This window comes from Cyphomyrmex costatus, unplaced genomic scaffold (genome assembly GCF_001594065.2).
Source record: "Cyphomyrmex costatus isolate MS0001 unplaced genomic scaffold, Ccosl1.0 scaffold28, whole genome shotgun sequence".
NCBI lineage: Eukaryota > Metazoa > Arthropoda > Insecta > Hymenoptera > Formicidae > Cyphomyrmex > Cyphomyrmex costatus.
The window spans coordinates 955,520-971,695 of record NW_017276910.1 but is presented as its reverse complement, the minus strand read 5'-3'; the positions used below and the strand labels follow the sequence as shown (position 1 = coordinate 971,695).

General features: G+C 36.9%; 1 protein-coding gene across 1 annotated transcript in view; it reads right to left on the bottom strand.

The window, feature by feature from the left end:
* The window catches only part of LOC108774952 (PR domain zinc finger protein 16), a 36,178-nt gene extending 20,223 nt beyond the window's left edge, over nt 1-15,955 (bottom strand). The window contains exons 1-3 of the mRNA XM_018541202.1: nt 15,907-15,955; nt 10,513-10,869; nt 9,679-9,875 (exon numbers count right to left, since the gene is read on the bottom strand). Coding sequence (XP_018396704.1) covers nt 9,679-9,875; nt 10,513-10,869; nt 15,907-15,955 — 603 coding nt within the window. The remainder of the gene's footprint in view (nt 1-9,678; nt 9,876-10,512; nt 10,870-15,906) is intronic.
* Between the last annotated feature and the right edge of the window lie 221 nt (nt 15,956-16,176).

The following is a 16,176-nucleotide window of genomic DNA, read 5'->3' as shown; positions in this document are numbered from 1 at the left end:
TTCTCTCCTACAGGTATAATTCTAGAAGAAAATGGAAAATCTAAATCAGTTAACTGTATGCACAGCAACGATATGAATAGGCCTACTACATAAGATTATAATTTGCTCGACATATCGAATGGGACTTCACAGTTTTACACGATGATGCCAAAGGATTCTGTCAATTTTTTTGAAGCCAATCTTTACTGTTTCAAATAACGCTGAATAATTTCGACTATCAAACGTCGACATTTGGTTGCCACCGACAATTTTTCCTCGATTGCATACATATTTCTCTACTCATACTTGACCCACTTGACTCGCGGCAGGAAAGTAATGCAAGTAATGACAGAGCAAGCGGTGCCCTCCGACCCGTGTCTAACACGCAGCAGATGCCACCCCCGGCATACACGTTCGCCTTCTCTACAGTATAACTTCTAAGGGAAGCTACCCTCGACGTATCTAGCGGTATAAATTATATCCGAGTCGCGTCACTGCCAGCCCCTTATATGATCGATCATTAGAGAGGCTGACCCGCCAGAAAATTTGGCAAAACTCGCCGATCCACAGCCCGACCCTTCAAAACAAGTTTCCGCTTGCTGTAACTCTTGATGTAACAAAGAATAATGATAATAATTTTCTTTAAACGAATTAACTTGATTGTGTATACCTACCTCTTTCTTGTCATGACCAACTTCTTCGATTTCGAATTCTTGACAATGCAGATTTTGACGGTATAAATATACTTTTAAAGCACCTTTACAAATTGATGTAAGTAAACGTTCTATATTTAACGAAAAATAAATTTAAAATAGTTTTATTGAAAAATAATAGTTATTCTTGTAACAATAGATAATAGGTACAATATATTTTTATAAGCAGTATTCCTTTGCATAACATCAATTTTAATATTTTGTCCTCTTTTGGATTTCTTACGAAAATGCAATACATTGAGAATGTTTCATATTTATGGTTATAATAATAAATATAATACTTTGATGTGTATAGGTATAATAAATTATTAAAAATTAATCTTCAAACATTATTATATTTAGTTTCAAAATTAAAAGTTATTACTATTAAATCTCATTGTTCTTATGTATTTCGAAATTTATAAATTACGACTTCTTTATATAATATTTATTGTTTACTTTTTTTTACTAAATGCTCTATAAACGGTGTCGTTAAATGCTATGTTTTAAGATTATTGATTAACGTAATTTTATATATCATAGTATTTAAATTCAGCTGAATATTTAATCGTAATCTAAATGCGTATCTGATAGGCCGAGATTCTCTGTCCTTTGCGCAGCATGCAGGACAATTAAGTCGACGCCGCGATTCACGAAGCTCCGGACTAACTGGGAGCAGTATGATTTATGCAGGGCAATAGTCGAAAGTACACACGGAACGCCTGCGGGCTCCAGTGTATTTCTGTGTATATATTGAACTTAGGCTACCTTCCTATACCGGACCAGATTAGTTCGGTCATTGTAGCAGAGCCCGCGCGCTCGCATGCACACAATCTGTCAACCCAGAGCTCCGGTTCGCCAATCTCGGTCTAGGTGGACCTACGTGTGAAAACCAGGCGACGGATATTCCGCGGTCGTGTGAATTTTCCAGCAAATTCAGCATCAAGAGACGCGTTTTTCTATACTCTCACGGATCGCGCGACGTCCAGTGTCGTGGGCACCGCCGAGCAGACTATCACCGTCGAGGCAAATGAATTCTCACCGTTTCACCGCGCAGCAAAAAATTAAATTCAATCACCAATCGTTAGCCAATGCTAACTCTATAATTTCAATGCAGAACATTTCGCCTCCGGCCTAGAAAAAAATTCCAATCAGTGCCGCCGGCAAGCCGATGCACTCCGTAATTTCATTCGCCCGCGCCGAGGGTCATTGGGCTGATCAAACAGGCAGGCCTGCATTTCAAAGTGTCGTTAACGAACGAACCTTTTTTTTTCCTCTCTACCGTGACAAAACAATTACCATCATTGATTGGTTGTCGATTCACGAGTTAAATTGGGTTTACATTTTAAACGGTGGTGTAGATTTGTGCACGGACGCAATAGAAATTACGAATGCCGAGAAATTACCCTCTAATCAATGTGTCTGAAGCTTGATGCTTTACTAACGGATTCTATTTACAATACTCGTGCATTATTAAGCATCGATATGTTGTATATGTCGATGGATATGTTCATATTTTAACTTTATATAATATTTATATTGATTTAAATCAATGTAACATCTCTATTAAGTAATTGGTTTCACAAACGCTAATTTATTAATTCTTGAATTTTAGTTCAACTTATCCTCTATCCTTTTTAATTCTGGTATTGGAAAAGTCTAATTGTAAGATACAAGGAATCTACTAAATGATGAAATCAAGTTTCTTTTAAATATATAAAAAATTGTTGATATATGTAAGTCAATTCTAAATGTTTTAATTTATAATAAATATATGCTCGCTTCGATTTTGACCTGGCGTTTCCTTCTCACTTAACTTTGTTTCCATGAATACGCACGAAGACAATTAACCGTTTCGTATGAAGACTGTTAGGAGCAATTGCTTAACAATTCTTAAGTTTGTCTTTGAATGCGCATGATCACACGAAAACTTTCCTACCCGAGCACCATCGGAGGGTAATAGTTCCTGCGAATACGAGACAATCGTCGGCACATCAAAGGCGACGATTGTTTCACGTAAATTATTACCGCGAGCGCACTTGTCCGGCTTCTCGTTATGAGTTGGCGAACAAGTTCAATTAAGTCCACGCCTAGGAAGACGAAGGACGGCTTCCTACACACGCGGAGGCCTTATCCTACATCGAGTGGCACCATCAACCCCGTAAACCCACCCCAATCGTTGCGAGAGGGTGGAACATTGACTATGAAAGTGCGGAAAGGCCAGTTGCCTTGTCTCCAACGTTATAAGCGCAAAAGAATTTAATGTTACAATTTTCATCACGAACGTGTTATTTTTTAATACTTTCCTATATATAATATAAATTTCTTTTACATAAATCGAAAAAGGACTATTTACACAGAAAAAAAGTTCCAATAAATCTAATTGAAAATTAGTTGAAAATATTAAACGTTTATAGTAATCGTATACGATACTAAAGAAGATTTGTAGTGTTATAAAAAATATAGATTATATCTCAAAACAGTAAATAGTGAAATAGATAAGTCAGTGATGTCTATTAAAAAAAATTAAAAATCTTCCTCTTATTGTTATAGATATATTATGTTTTAATCGAAATTCAATATTTGAGACAAAATAAGATCGTAAAATCAATCATTCCAGAAGCTTGGGTCGGAAGGATAAGAGGAACGCCATGAGGGCTCTGTCTTTTGACACCGATGATCCTGACGACTCGTCTCCTGTGTCCAGGATGCCCAGGTCAGCCTGACGACTAGGCAACACGTGTCGGTTATGTCTATTATCGACAGATAGCAGGGTAACGAGCAGGCGAGATTTATCACCCTCCGTTACTACCCCAGAGGAACGGGACACTCGAGGGTGCGATGGGGTGCAAAGCGGAGAATTGGAGTTACAGTTGAGTTAACAGAAAGAGAAGTGAGTTAAATCTTAACAGAGTCTCATATGGCCTCTCGCGATCGTAAATGATTTCTTCGAGGAGTGCCAATTTAATTAATGACAATGAAAACATTGATAAATTACTGTACCATAAATGTATTCAAAATTATGTTATGTTCAGAATTATGTACCATACTTTATGTTTATATGGACAAAAAGAATTCCAAACGTTCATTAATTTCCGCTATTGTTGCCAAATGCAAAATATTTTACGGAAGGTAACGCATGACTAAGCACAATGTGCGATATTAAATATGAAAGACAGAATTAAATATAATGTAAATCGATGTCGGGGAACGCCGCGCAGCGTTGGCAATTTTCGCCACAGGCTTATTCGAAGTTTGCAACCAAGCGCTTGGCTCGCTGAACAAGCGAAAGGGCGAACGCCGAAGATTTGTTCGGAGTTAAAGGCAAGTAAATTTAAATGTCAAAATATGCGCTTTAACGACACGGGTCGCACAAAGGTGTATCATATCTTTATTAACATAATGCGAGAAGGTGCTCTCTCCGCGCAAGCGAGGACCTGGCAAAAACCCGTCAATCAAAAACCCGATCCTCGAGAAAAGGGCTAGTTAGCCTGGTCGCCCTTGCATCCGCGCCCTTGCGAAAAAATAACGTATGCGCCGTGCGCGATGCATGCCGCTTTTGTAGAAAAACTTTTTCGGAACTGTTACATTATGTTCTACGAGTCACACTTGGGCATCACCGTCTCACGCGTCGCCGCTCCTGTTTTCTCGCGACACTCACGGGTCAATCCCAGGACCGTAGTTCGTGCGGTTTTATTAAGGAAAAAAAAAAAAACAATGTCACAAAAAATATATTATTGTGCATCACAAAATCTTACAGGATACGCTTTCATGTGTCGCATATATCTTTTAAATGACCAAATTTTTAATTTCTCAAATTTGCAGTTATTAAGAATCAAATATTTAAAACGTAGATAAAGATTCTCATAAAGAAGCGTCTGCCGTTAGAATATTATCTCGCGAAATTAAATTAATTTTTAAATGAAAAAATTAATTTGCGACACAGGGCGCCGCAACTGCCTGTTACATGGTTGTTACGTCTTCTTGACCAGTACATAATATTCGCATAGATGACCGGACGGGGATCCTTTGATATCCTGGCGTGTTGGACGTGTGACAGCTCGGACAATACCGGAGATCCCGGCGTCACTGATTGTCACTTGTTTCTTGCCATTTCTCTTTCTTCGATTTCGGCTACTGCGATTCCGCACAGGTTCTCTTCACAGTTCGCCGTTCGACGCCTCTTTCTCCTATTTCAAATTCAAATACGGGAAATCGCAAGGCGGAGACCGTAACCCTATACGCCTTGAGAACTGGCGAACGCGAAATCCCGCTGACCATTCGAGTATCGATTTGAAATACTTAATGCGAAACCCTGGATGCAAGCGAAAAGTGATCACGTTGCACTTACGTGCACTAAGCAAGTTAATAAGGACGAGGATCGGCCTTCGAGGAGGATATAGAAGAAGGTGGTGAAGGAAGGGGAAGGTGGAAGAGCATAATGTTCCTCATTGTCGAATCACTTCCGGGGCTTGACCTCCAGTAACGCCCTAAAGACCAGTTCGCATGGACAATGTCTGCGAATAATAGGCACCGATGTGTTCTATTGTATGCCTGAAACGGCGGACGCGCGGATTGTCTAAAATACCTACTTCAGGATGGACCAACAATTTAATAATGTCGACAATACGATCCGTACCGATGTTCCACTCACGCTTTCAAGAAATTTTATAAAGGAAACATACATCTTCGATGCGACTTCATAAAGGAATGAAAAAGCAAATCAGTTTAATAATAATGAACGTGATGGAATATTGGTATGAACAGATTTGTCGGTTTTATTTTCACGGAAATTATATAACTGTATAATCCTTTTCTTCAATCTCTCCATATTAAATTAAGTAATTAGAAACCACATATAGTTGTGTATCAATTTTAATGTGCTTGAATTATATCAATATGACAACATCATATATCGCGCATCAACCACGGAATGGAACTCGTGCGGTTGACGATGGCACGTTACATCGAGAATCACCATTAATATAATTTGTCAGTTGCATACGTCGCTAACAGCAAAATTTTCCGACCGATTTGCCGAAAAAGTGCCCCGTATGGGCGACGAGGCGCGTGCTGCTGCTTCAACATGAAAAACAAGCGGTACTCCGATCCTCCTTTTCTCCCACGTGGTCGCTTCGAAAGGCAAACGGTCTCCAATCCGAGTCAAGAGACCTCGAGAGGGGTTGCCGGCAACCGCGTGGAAAAAAACGCCGTCGGTTTCAATATGTAGACGAAGAAAAGTAAGAAGGAAAATGTTGAAAAGAGAGAATATGCGCAAGTAGCTGCGGAGGAGTGAGAGAATCTCGTCAGCATAAATTCGATCGTTTCACATGATTGATTCTTGATGTAACATACAAAAAACTTTTTTATGTTTCAATCCATAATATATAATGCGAATTTGATAAGAGATTATCTCGCGCAAATGCGATTAGTAATTATATTAAATAGCTAATATAGATGAGAGAGATAATTCTTAATGTATTTCTATTTTCTAAAGAAGGCTAAAAAATAAGCCGTAATATGTAAGCACGCAAAGATTTTAAATGTATTAGATCGATTTTTCAAATTATATAAATTTATTTTCACATATCAATTTCCGCACTCGACTTCTATACTCTTATTATTTTAATTATATAAAAAACATTATTAAAAATTATTAATTCCATTATTAATTGGTTCTGATTAAAATCGCACATAATAACAATTCACATGGTATTTAATAGTACGATATATGAAAATATTTCCCTCTCTTCTCCTAATTTAATATCTATAATGAGTAAAATCTAAAATATACCTTAATTGTCAATATAAAATATTGTTTTATTCTATATGGAACATATGTTCTACAAATTATTTATTGTTCTAAACTCTAATTCATTAATTTCTGTTAGAATTTATGCGCGTTTCATTTAGCATATACTTTATTGAAAAAAATTAATTTTTCAAGCATATTTGAAAACAACTCCCAAAAAACATCAATCACATGCAATAGACATAAAATTTAGAGAAAAAAAATATTTTGTTTCTTTATCTCACAAGATTAAAAGGGTTGGTATTAAACTATAATGGTGATGATTATGACGGCAATTACTGCGAGGACAAATTTGTACATGTTTCTTTTATATCTCTCCCTCTTGACTTTTTATTAAAATTTCTAGGAGAGAGATGACATCTCCATTCTTCTTCGTTTATACGTCTTCCTCTCGCTCCTACTTTCATTCGCGCCCGCAGTCTGATATTTCGCGTTGATCATTTAACTCGAGTTCTCGAAATCATTCGGCAAATTGGAACCGGCCTTCACGCGAGGGGTCTCTCGGTCGAATGAACTTAAGCCTTAGATTGGTTTAGTCGCCACGCAGGCACGCCGCAGGTCGGTCGCCCTGCGGATCACGCGTCACCGAACAGAATACAACGGGAACGAAACGAATCCCCTCTCCTTTTTTTTTTCTTATACTTTATCTCACCCTTTTCGGAAGATTGGGAAAATGAGGTAGAAATCTCGCGGCAGGTGATGTAATGGTGATACCTAAACTATCGACAAGCAATTCGGATCCCGACAATAATTCGAGACCCCCGTACAAGCGACTGTTACATTTCCTTTCGCAAATTCGGAAGTTACACGTGCAATAAAGTAACATGAGATGTTATCGCTCAAAAATAAAATTTTATTCTCTTGCCTTTTTCATAATAATCTTGAAATATTGCAACACACTTCAAAAATTAATAAAAATAAAAACAAGTAATAAATATTTTCTCTAAAAATTAGAAAATTATTTCTTAATATCCAGCATTATTTTCTTATTTTGATCACTAATTGAGATCAGATTAATATATTTATAAACAAATTAATGTTTTCAGATTGACCGGAAAATTAATTCGGAACGATCATCCTTAATCCGACAATCCCATAAAAACTTCCTGATCTTCCGCGGGATATTTTGGGGTGGATAAACACCAAGGAAATTTGGGGCGAATTTCGGTTTCGAGGTTCTTGTTCTCCCTTCGTTGATCTCGCGTCTTGAGAATTCCGTTTCCTGTAGGATGTGAGAAAAGGATTAGGATCGGGAAATAACGTACGAATCGACCGAAAGGGAACTTTTTTGCTTCATCGGATTCCGAAAAAGGTTCGTGAGATCCCAAGGATTCGTTACCGACATTGTCATAGAAATTCGATCGTAAGGTGTATCCTATTGCTTCGATTTGAATATTTTTATTTATGTTCAAACTTTTAAGCAGACTCTTTTTTATGATAAAGTATTTTTATAATTTAAGCAATAAAATTAGCATATTTAACCAAATAAAATATCAATCATTATTATGTGAAATTTTAGTATCATTTCTCTAAAAAGTCGATTTAAAATCTGGACGATTTTGAAAACTTTCTTTCAATTCGCATCTCAGTTTATACGACATTCAGAATAAACAGATCGACGTGAGAAATCGCGGCCGACTCTCTCTCGCGATGTTTTCCCTCTCGCGCGCTTGCACGTTTACGCGCGTGGGGTTGATAGATCGGCCCGACGAAACGAAGGGGTAGTTTGGCTTTAATCGATCCTGTAATCGCCAGTCCGACAGTTGGCCCCGGCTGCCTTTTTGTCGGCAGTTAGATGGATGGTGCCATTTACATTTTGTCAGTGCGACATGCGCTAACGCCGCCGCTATCATATCTATCACACCCTTTGAACCAGTACGCGATCAGTTTCCTACCGTTCAAATTTGAAAATCTTTTTTGTCGCCCAAATGTAACGCAAATGTCAATCCGAAGATGAAACCGATCATGAAAATCGATTACGTTATCGCGTTAATTTCTTAAAACGTTATTATATAATCTAAAAAAAAATCGTTACAAATTAATAACGAATTAATAACATTCTCTGACAGTAAAACAAATAAATTACAAATACTCTCATGATTATAAAAGCATTATCTGTTATTGACGATTTCGTGGGCTGATTCTCTGATCCTGACTTCGAATATCGATTTTACGGTCGACTTAGGAATGTGCGGTCCACCGTGTGCACTTCCAACAAATTCCATAGGAATCTGAAAATTTTGGAAGGAACTAAAAGAGAAAGTTGTCCGAGACGATCCAATTGACAGATCTGTCAACGTGGATGACACCTTCGGCGAACGAGTCGACCAGGTGTCTGCTGTCGAAACGAGGAGACGGCTCTGTCTATCTGCTCTTCCCTCTTTCTCCTTTACTGTTACCGGCATCTGCCGGATAATACCCGGGATTATAGCAGTAGGATAGAAACCCACTGACATCGGCTCGGACGCGGAATGAAACATTCCTGCCGAACTCGAACCATAAACAGATCGATCATCTTTCAAACGGTTTGACGACAATCTAAAATCGGGATGATATCGAATAAGATTTGCGTGTGAATCCTCGTGTATCAAATATATGTTGATGTATGCTATTCATTCGAGAAACGTTCCGATATTCGAGCATAGAAATAAATTTAATGATTTTACATTAATTATGTATAACATAGCTAAAAGAGAAATCTAATTCTAGATTTTTCATATATAAATATATTTTTATTATCTGAAAAAGAGAGAGAGAGAGAGTAAAAAAATAATAACATGATGTATATATATACATATATATAGATAAAATATATTATATAGATATATGTATTTCTTTTTATTTTTTTTACACTCAGTACATCTAATATTATATGAAAGAATATTCTCTTATTTTTTCTATATTGATCCTTCGTACTAAACTAATAAACAAATACTCTTTTCGTTAGTCAACAAAAATTGGAAAAAAATATCCGCAGCGTTGATTGACTCCGATAAAAAGTTTCCACGGCGTTGGAAGACTATTTCGCAACATTGAGAGCGCAGCAAACATCTTTCGCTTCAAAAGGTCAGTTTGAACTGATCGAGCACCGACCTATTCGCTTTACGATCGCTTCGACTACCTCCACTCAAGAATTCGAAAGCGAGCGAAACGATAAACACGTACACACCATGAGAGAAGAAATATATGACTCACCTCCCACGCGTAACGGGGGTTGAAAGGCTCGCTCGCCCATTTGCCGAGGAATGGACCGAATCTCGCGCCACGAGGGATGTCTTTGCGTGCACGAACGTACGGACCCCCGGGAGCCGAACCACCGACCTCGACCTCCGGAACGGGAGACACCCATTCGCGACTCGAATGATCCTTAGGCTCCTGTTTTATCGCATCCTCTACGCAAATAAACGTCAAAGTACATTTATCGAATATTTATCAAGAAGGCAACAACTCATGAGTGTAATCGCAAAATACGTAAGCTGATCCCATATAGACGTGTCTATTCAATAAATTGCTACTCTCTAAAACGTTTAGGGCCAATTGTCACTCTGAAGAATGAAATCTCAATTTTCATGCTTTCGAGTGACTTTTACTCTAAAGAATTTCGAGAGTAAAAATTTAATTACTACGATAGATTGAGTTCAAAGAATTTTCACCCTCCGCAATCAAATTAGATTTTGAAAGCACAATCAATATTTTGATTATAAATTTTGGCAGATAAATTTAATTATATATCTCTATAAAAAAATTAATAAATAAAATACAATCTGACTTCTATCATAGTAAAAATTCGTTTAAAGCTTCCACAAGTGCGAGAACTTTTTCACATTTTAAACAGTCAAAAACAATATAAAAATATGCATCAATGCTCAAAAACTCAAGATGCTGACAAAAGATGCAAAATTTCAAATTCCCGACGGAGGGTTAAATATTTTCCATTTTGTAATCAACAGTGCTTAAAACAAGTGTCATGTTGATGAACATCTCGTTCTGTGTTTGAAGATTCTTTTTAACGGGGACTGTGAAACTCACGATATTCATTGCTATAATCCCGCGACCTCGAGTATTCTTTTCTGTTCTTCTCGTAATCCCAGGACGATTTTCTCTCTTCCTCCCTAGAAGATGGTGACGGTTGAAGCTGCTCCTTCTCATAGTTCCGTTGTCGGTCTATCCCCGGCGAGTATCCGCGCTGCTGATAGGTAGTCCGCGATGGATTATACTCCTGCGGAACTTCACCGGCCTGAAGTAGTTTCGGATCTCTGTAAACGGGATTGTTGCTGCTGCTGTTGCTGCTCGTGCGTGTCGATCCGTTCTCCTCCATTTCTGCGTTCTCGCTGCCGCCACCCCCGCCAGTCACGCCCGACGTCGACTCGCCTTCGTCGCTGCTTCCTAGAAAGAACAAATAAACCGAGATATGAATCGATAAATTAAATATTCAAAGAAATATCGAAGCAACATCTATCAAAAAATTATATTATTATAAGTTTAATTTTGTTACTACAATTTTAATATTTTTTCTGTGATATAATTTCTGTACCTATATATACACGTAACTATAAATATATATACATATAAGTATATGTACATACATATACAGAAATTATAACAAGACAAATATTAAAATTATGATATAAAATTTTAATTTTATAATAATATACTCTTTTTTATACATATCACTTGATATACATATATATATATATTTTTATACTATTTCTAAAACTAAAAAAAAGAACAGCCTTGATTAAATAATGTCTTCTTAACTCGACGAGTCAGGATAAAATTATGTTCTTTAAAACTATTAACAAACTGTAATAATTGACTTTTTTCTTTCATAAAAATATTTATTTATATAACATGTGTCAATTACTCTAAAGATTATATTAAACATTTTTATCACATTTTCAGTAACTGTTATTCGCCATCTACGAAAACTACGTTTATTAAGGAAGGTTTGCACATTATAGAATAATGATGAGAGAGACGACTTTCCGGAAAATGACGTATTGATTGGTCATTTCTGAGAAAGCGGTAGCTCGTTGTTCTCGCGATAAAGTCGCAGTTCGTGATATTAAACGCAAGTACGAACGTTTTGTTGCAGGAAAGGTCGTGGTTTCGTGTAAACGTCGTTTGCGTTTCGATGTCGGAAAATCATGAATGGTTTTGCACGAGAAAGGTAAAATAAATTTATATTTGCGGTCTCCCTCTCTCTCTCTCTCTCTCTCTCTCTCTCTTTCCTTCTCTCTTTACGACTTGACGGAATCCTAGGCACACAAAGACAAGTGTCAATTGGAGTATGCGCTATCTGCGGCACGTTTCTTCGTATGCAGCTGCCGCGTGCACGTAGTGACACCCAAGCCGAGGATGTTTGTCGTGATAAGAATTTTATTGTCCTCTTGTCGGCTGTTTTTGATGCGTCGTGATATCATACTATGCAAGATATAAGAGAGGATAAAGAGAATCTATTCTATGTGTATTATTAAATAAATTGCAATAAATAAATTCTATTTTGTCGCAAACTACAGACAAAAATATATAATAAAAAAACAATTCGATACGTGTACAATAGTATAATAGTATTAAAAAAAGCATAAATTATATATACAAGAAATATTTTTATTTCTAAACACATTTAATTGCGCATAAACACGCATTCAATAAAAGCATTGTTATTTATTCGTGACAATTATATCGCGTTCGAAGTGACAAAGAAATATCGCACGAATCTGGTTTTGTTTGTACATCTCGCTTTAGCCGGATACGACGGGCCCTTCTTAACGGCATCCTTATCTCTAAATCGAAAGATATCCACGCGGGTGTATCGTCTATCTAAAAACAAACTATGAACTTTATGCACGTCCTCGAGCCAGCCGAGAAACCTGCGAAGATCGAGAGTCCTCTGCAAACAGCGAGAGTTCCGTGTGAATCAGCGACTAAGCAAATGATCGTTTTAGCGACGAGCTGGCAGGTGCATCCAAGAGGAAGACAAATTATGGAGAGATAGAGAAGAAGGGAAGGAAGCACTATAATTTTATGATCAAAGCTTTCTCACGATTAATTTCGATATCGCAACGGTGCTATTAAATAATTAAGACAAATTACTGATTTTGTTACACATCCCCCTCTGGAAAGTTTAAATAGAAGAGAAGGAGCAGATATTTCTACACATTAAAGACTGCATGTATAAAAAGCGGTCCATACACGTCATATACCACGCAATAAAACGTTAAAAATATCAATTTTACGATGCCGGCTTCAATTCCATTCTAATCGAGAGAGTAAACAAAGGCTTAAGGATCCGTCGACTTACGTCGATGGTGCGGGCGAGTCGTAAAAGAAAACGGTGATCCTGCAAGGCGTGCTTGTCGACACGAAGCTCAAAGAGACAGGATGTCTATGAGTGCTGATATCGATGCGTCATAGTTAATGGAAAGAAATAAATCGTTCATATAGTAATCCATAAGTAGGCTTCGATTCCGAAATCATTATTATATGCTTAATAAAAATGTTAAAATATTTATTGCAGTTAATTGGAAACCTCTATATACTTCTAAATTAATAACTTTTTACAATTGCATTGTTTCTAAATTTAGATATATATATATATATAATGTCACTTATCTAGATAAAAAAAATTAAAATTTTATTAAAAAGTAATTATAAATGTAAAAAAACGTATTCTTTAAATTTCTTAAAGTGAAATCTCACTCCAAAAGAGTTAAAATAATACTATTAAAAAAGGGTGAAAAATTTGCACTCTTGAATAAGAGCAGCAGATTTTCACTGTTTTTTTAAAGTAAAATTTTACATTATTGAAATGAGATTCATTATGAAAAAAAGAAACTTTATTTCATTTTTGAAGTGAATCTAAAAAAAAAAAGGAAATCTGTCACTCTTATTCAAGAACGTAAATTTTTTTAATAGTGACAGTATTTTAACTCTTTTTTTAATAATGGCAGTATTTTAACTCTTTTGGAGTGAGATTGATACACTCTAAGAAATGTAGAGAGTACTGGCATTGTTATCCAAAATTTGGTCTTAATCGACAGAATAAACACGATTTAGGATCTTCATGGTCGGAGATGATCGTAAAGAAGAGACCTGATCACGCGAGGGAACCCGGGATATACACTCCAGATCATCACAGTGAGTAGCCGATATGATACAACAACAATATTTGGAAAACCCTCGAAAGCCAGGGGTCTTTGACTTCTGTGGGATCCAAGTGCCAGAATACTTTCTCCCTTGACAGAGAAGTATGAGTGTACTTGTTGAACCATGCGTGACATTATCCCTGATGATAGCGGCTCGAGAGGCACTGAAGATGATTAGAGCATAGTACCGCTTTAGCGCGGCTTAAACCCTAGACGAATTAATCGTGGGAAGAACCTTTTTTGATATTAATTCAGAAATTAATTCCTCCACAGATGTATAGGGAACTTCCAGTTATCTATACCTAGCTTTAATTCTGAAGAATATAAAGTTTCTAATGTCTCTACGATAAAATTATTTTTATTCAAAAAATTGTCTTTTGTAAAATATCAAAAAGTAATTATTTTTTCATATTCCTAAAATAAGAGAGTCATGTTTTATTTTATTACAAACTTGTACGTAAAATCTTACGAAGTCACACACTATCAGGTATTTTATAACCAGTATACAATAATTGGAATATTATTGGCAATGGCGGATAGGCGGCTAATGAAAATTATTCTATTAGTTGCTATTGTGTGTCACATGATATTTACCGTGAAAATAATAATATATGTTTGTCAATGTAGTTAGCGAATTATAAAGCAAATGACTCTTTTGCATCGCACGAGTCTATTGTGATCGATGATTGATGCGCGTGTGCGATACTTTGTGAATTCGTCTATTGATTGCTGGATAGTTGCATACGCCAAATATATAGACAGTCAACGTTTCACGATCGAAGGGTTTAACAAACGATCAATCAATGATCGATTAATCTACCCATTAAGTAGGTATATGAAGCTAACTGTAAATGTCCAAACATTGTCAAATAAATACATATTTGATAGAAAAAACTAAACATATAAAATAAAACAAAGTTTATAAATATCATATATTCTTATATATACGATATATATTCTTCTGTGCTAAAAAGTAGTCATTGAAATATTTATTATTGCATATAATAGACAAAATTAATTTCTTTATAATTTTACTTATATAATCATATAATTCCTTGTTTCCTTAGATCCAAAATTTCTTTATAATATAATTTAAACATAATGTAAGCATTTCGAAGCGTCGATCAATTCTCATAAGATATTTAAAAATGATTATTGAACGAGGCAAAATCTGGAATAATGCATCTCAAGCGGCAGAGAAGCAGGACACGCACGGAGATTACCACGAGGTTCAAGAAACGCAAGTGGGACTTCCGGAAAAGATAATTAAACAAATTGGCGACTAGAGAGATGTCGGAAGAGCGATTGCACCGCGAGTTACGTTCGCGCTCGTGCAGACCGCGTTAGCTCTGACCGCACAGGACATCCTGGTGATACGAGAATCCTCTAAAGAACAGCGACGTTTTTTAATGTACCATGTTATGGAACACGAGGTGGCGAGAGGCGACGCCGGTATTTCCGAAAGCTCCACTGCAGATAGTGCGATTAATGGCCAATCTTGCTGACAGTATCAGATCTCCCCTACCATGGGGCGCAGATTGGCGATTGGGCCAAATTAATTAGAAAAACAACGTCGTCGGATCCTGCGGCCAGGGGCAGTATCGTGAGACGTCGATAAAATTATCAGCGTGTCACAGAATTAGCAGGCCAAGGCAGGCCAAATTGGACAGAAGATCGAATCTGCAGAGTCTGGCTTCCGGACAAGCTGCGGTCAAGCTTCCTTGCCGATATTTGCATGTAATGGAACGAACAAAAGGATACTTTGCGTCAACAAGTCCGTATTTTGTAAGAGTATCGAACTCTTATAACAAATATTATTCGATTGTGTAACGATGTTTACGTTTTAACAGCTGGTTACACTAATCTTATTTAAGGTCGACTTAACAATCAACCTTAATAAACCAAAACGAGATAAACAAATATAAAACCAATTTACTTACGTTATGTCAGTTTATAAAAATAGACTGGTGATGAATCCAAATAATCGAGTCTCGATTATCTACATATCGACTTGGTATAAAATTAGAAAACTGACATAAATTAATCTTTATATTCACGCTAATAAAAAATTATCTTTAATAATATTTAGAGTAATTACGATTACTCTTACGTCTGTCATTGTTATTTCCACAGATCCCGCAGATCAAAAACTTCGTTTCATCAACTAGCGCATTTCGTTCTGTATGTTAACATAAATCGTAAAAACTCAATTATAATAATCGCGGGCGTTTTTTTAATATCGGTCCATTATCACAACGCAATCTATTTGACTTACCATTCATCTTGCAATCCACGACGGACCGGGACAGATCGAGACCGTTCATAGGTAGTTCGTCTCGGATCTGGATCTGGAATCCTGGATCTTCCAAATGATTCTGGACGAGACGAGGATTCGGGATCACTCCCGACACATTGGTGTATCACAAGAGTTTTCCTTCACGAGATCACGTCAACATCACGATAATGACGAGCGACGTCGGTGGAAATCCGTCGGCGGACCGACAGTCTTCATGATCGAGCGATCGATCGGAACCCGAGGCCACCG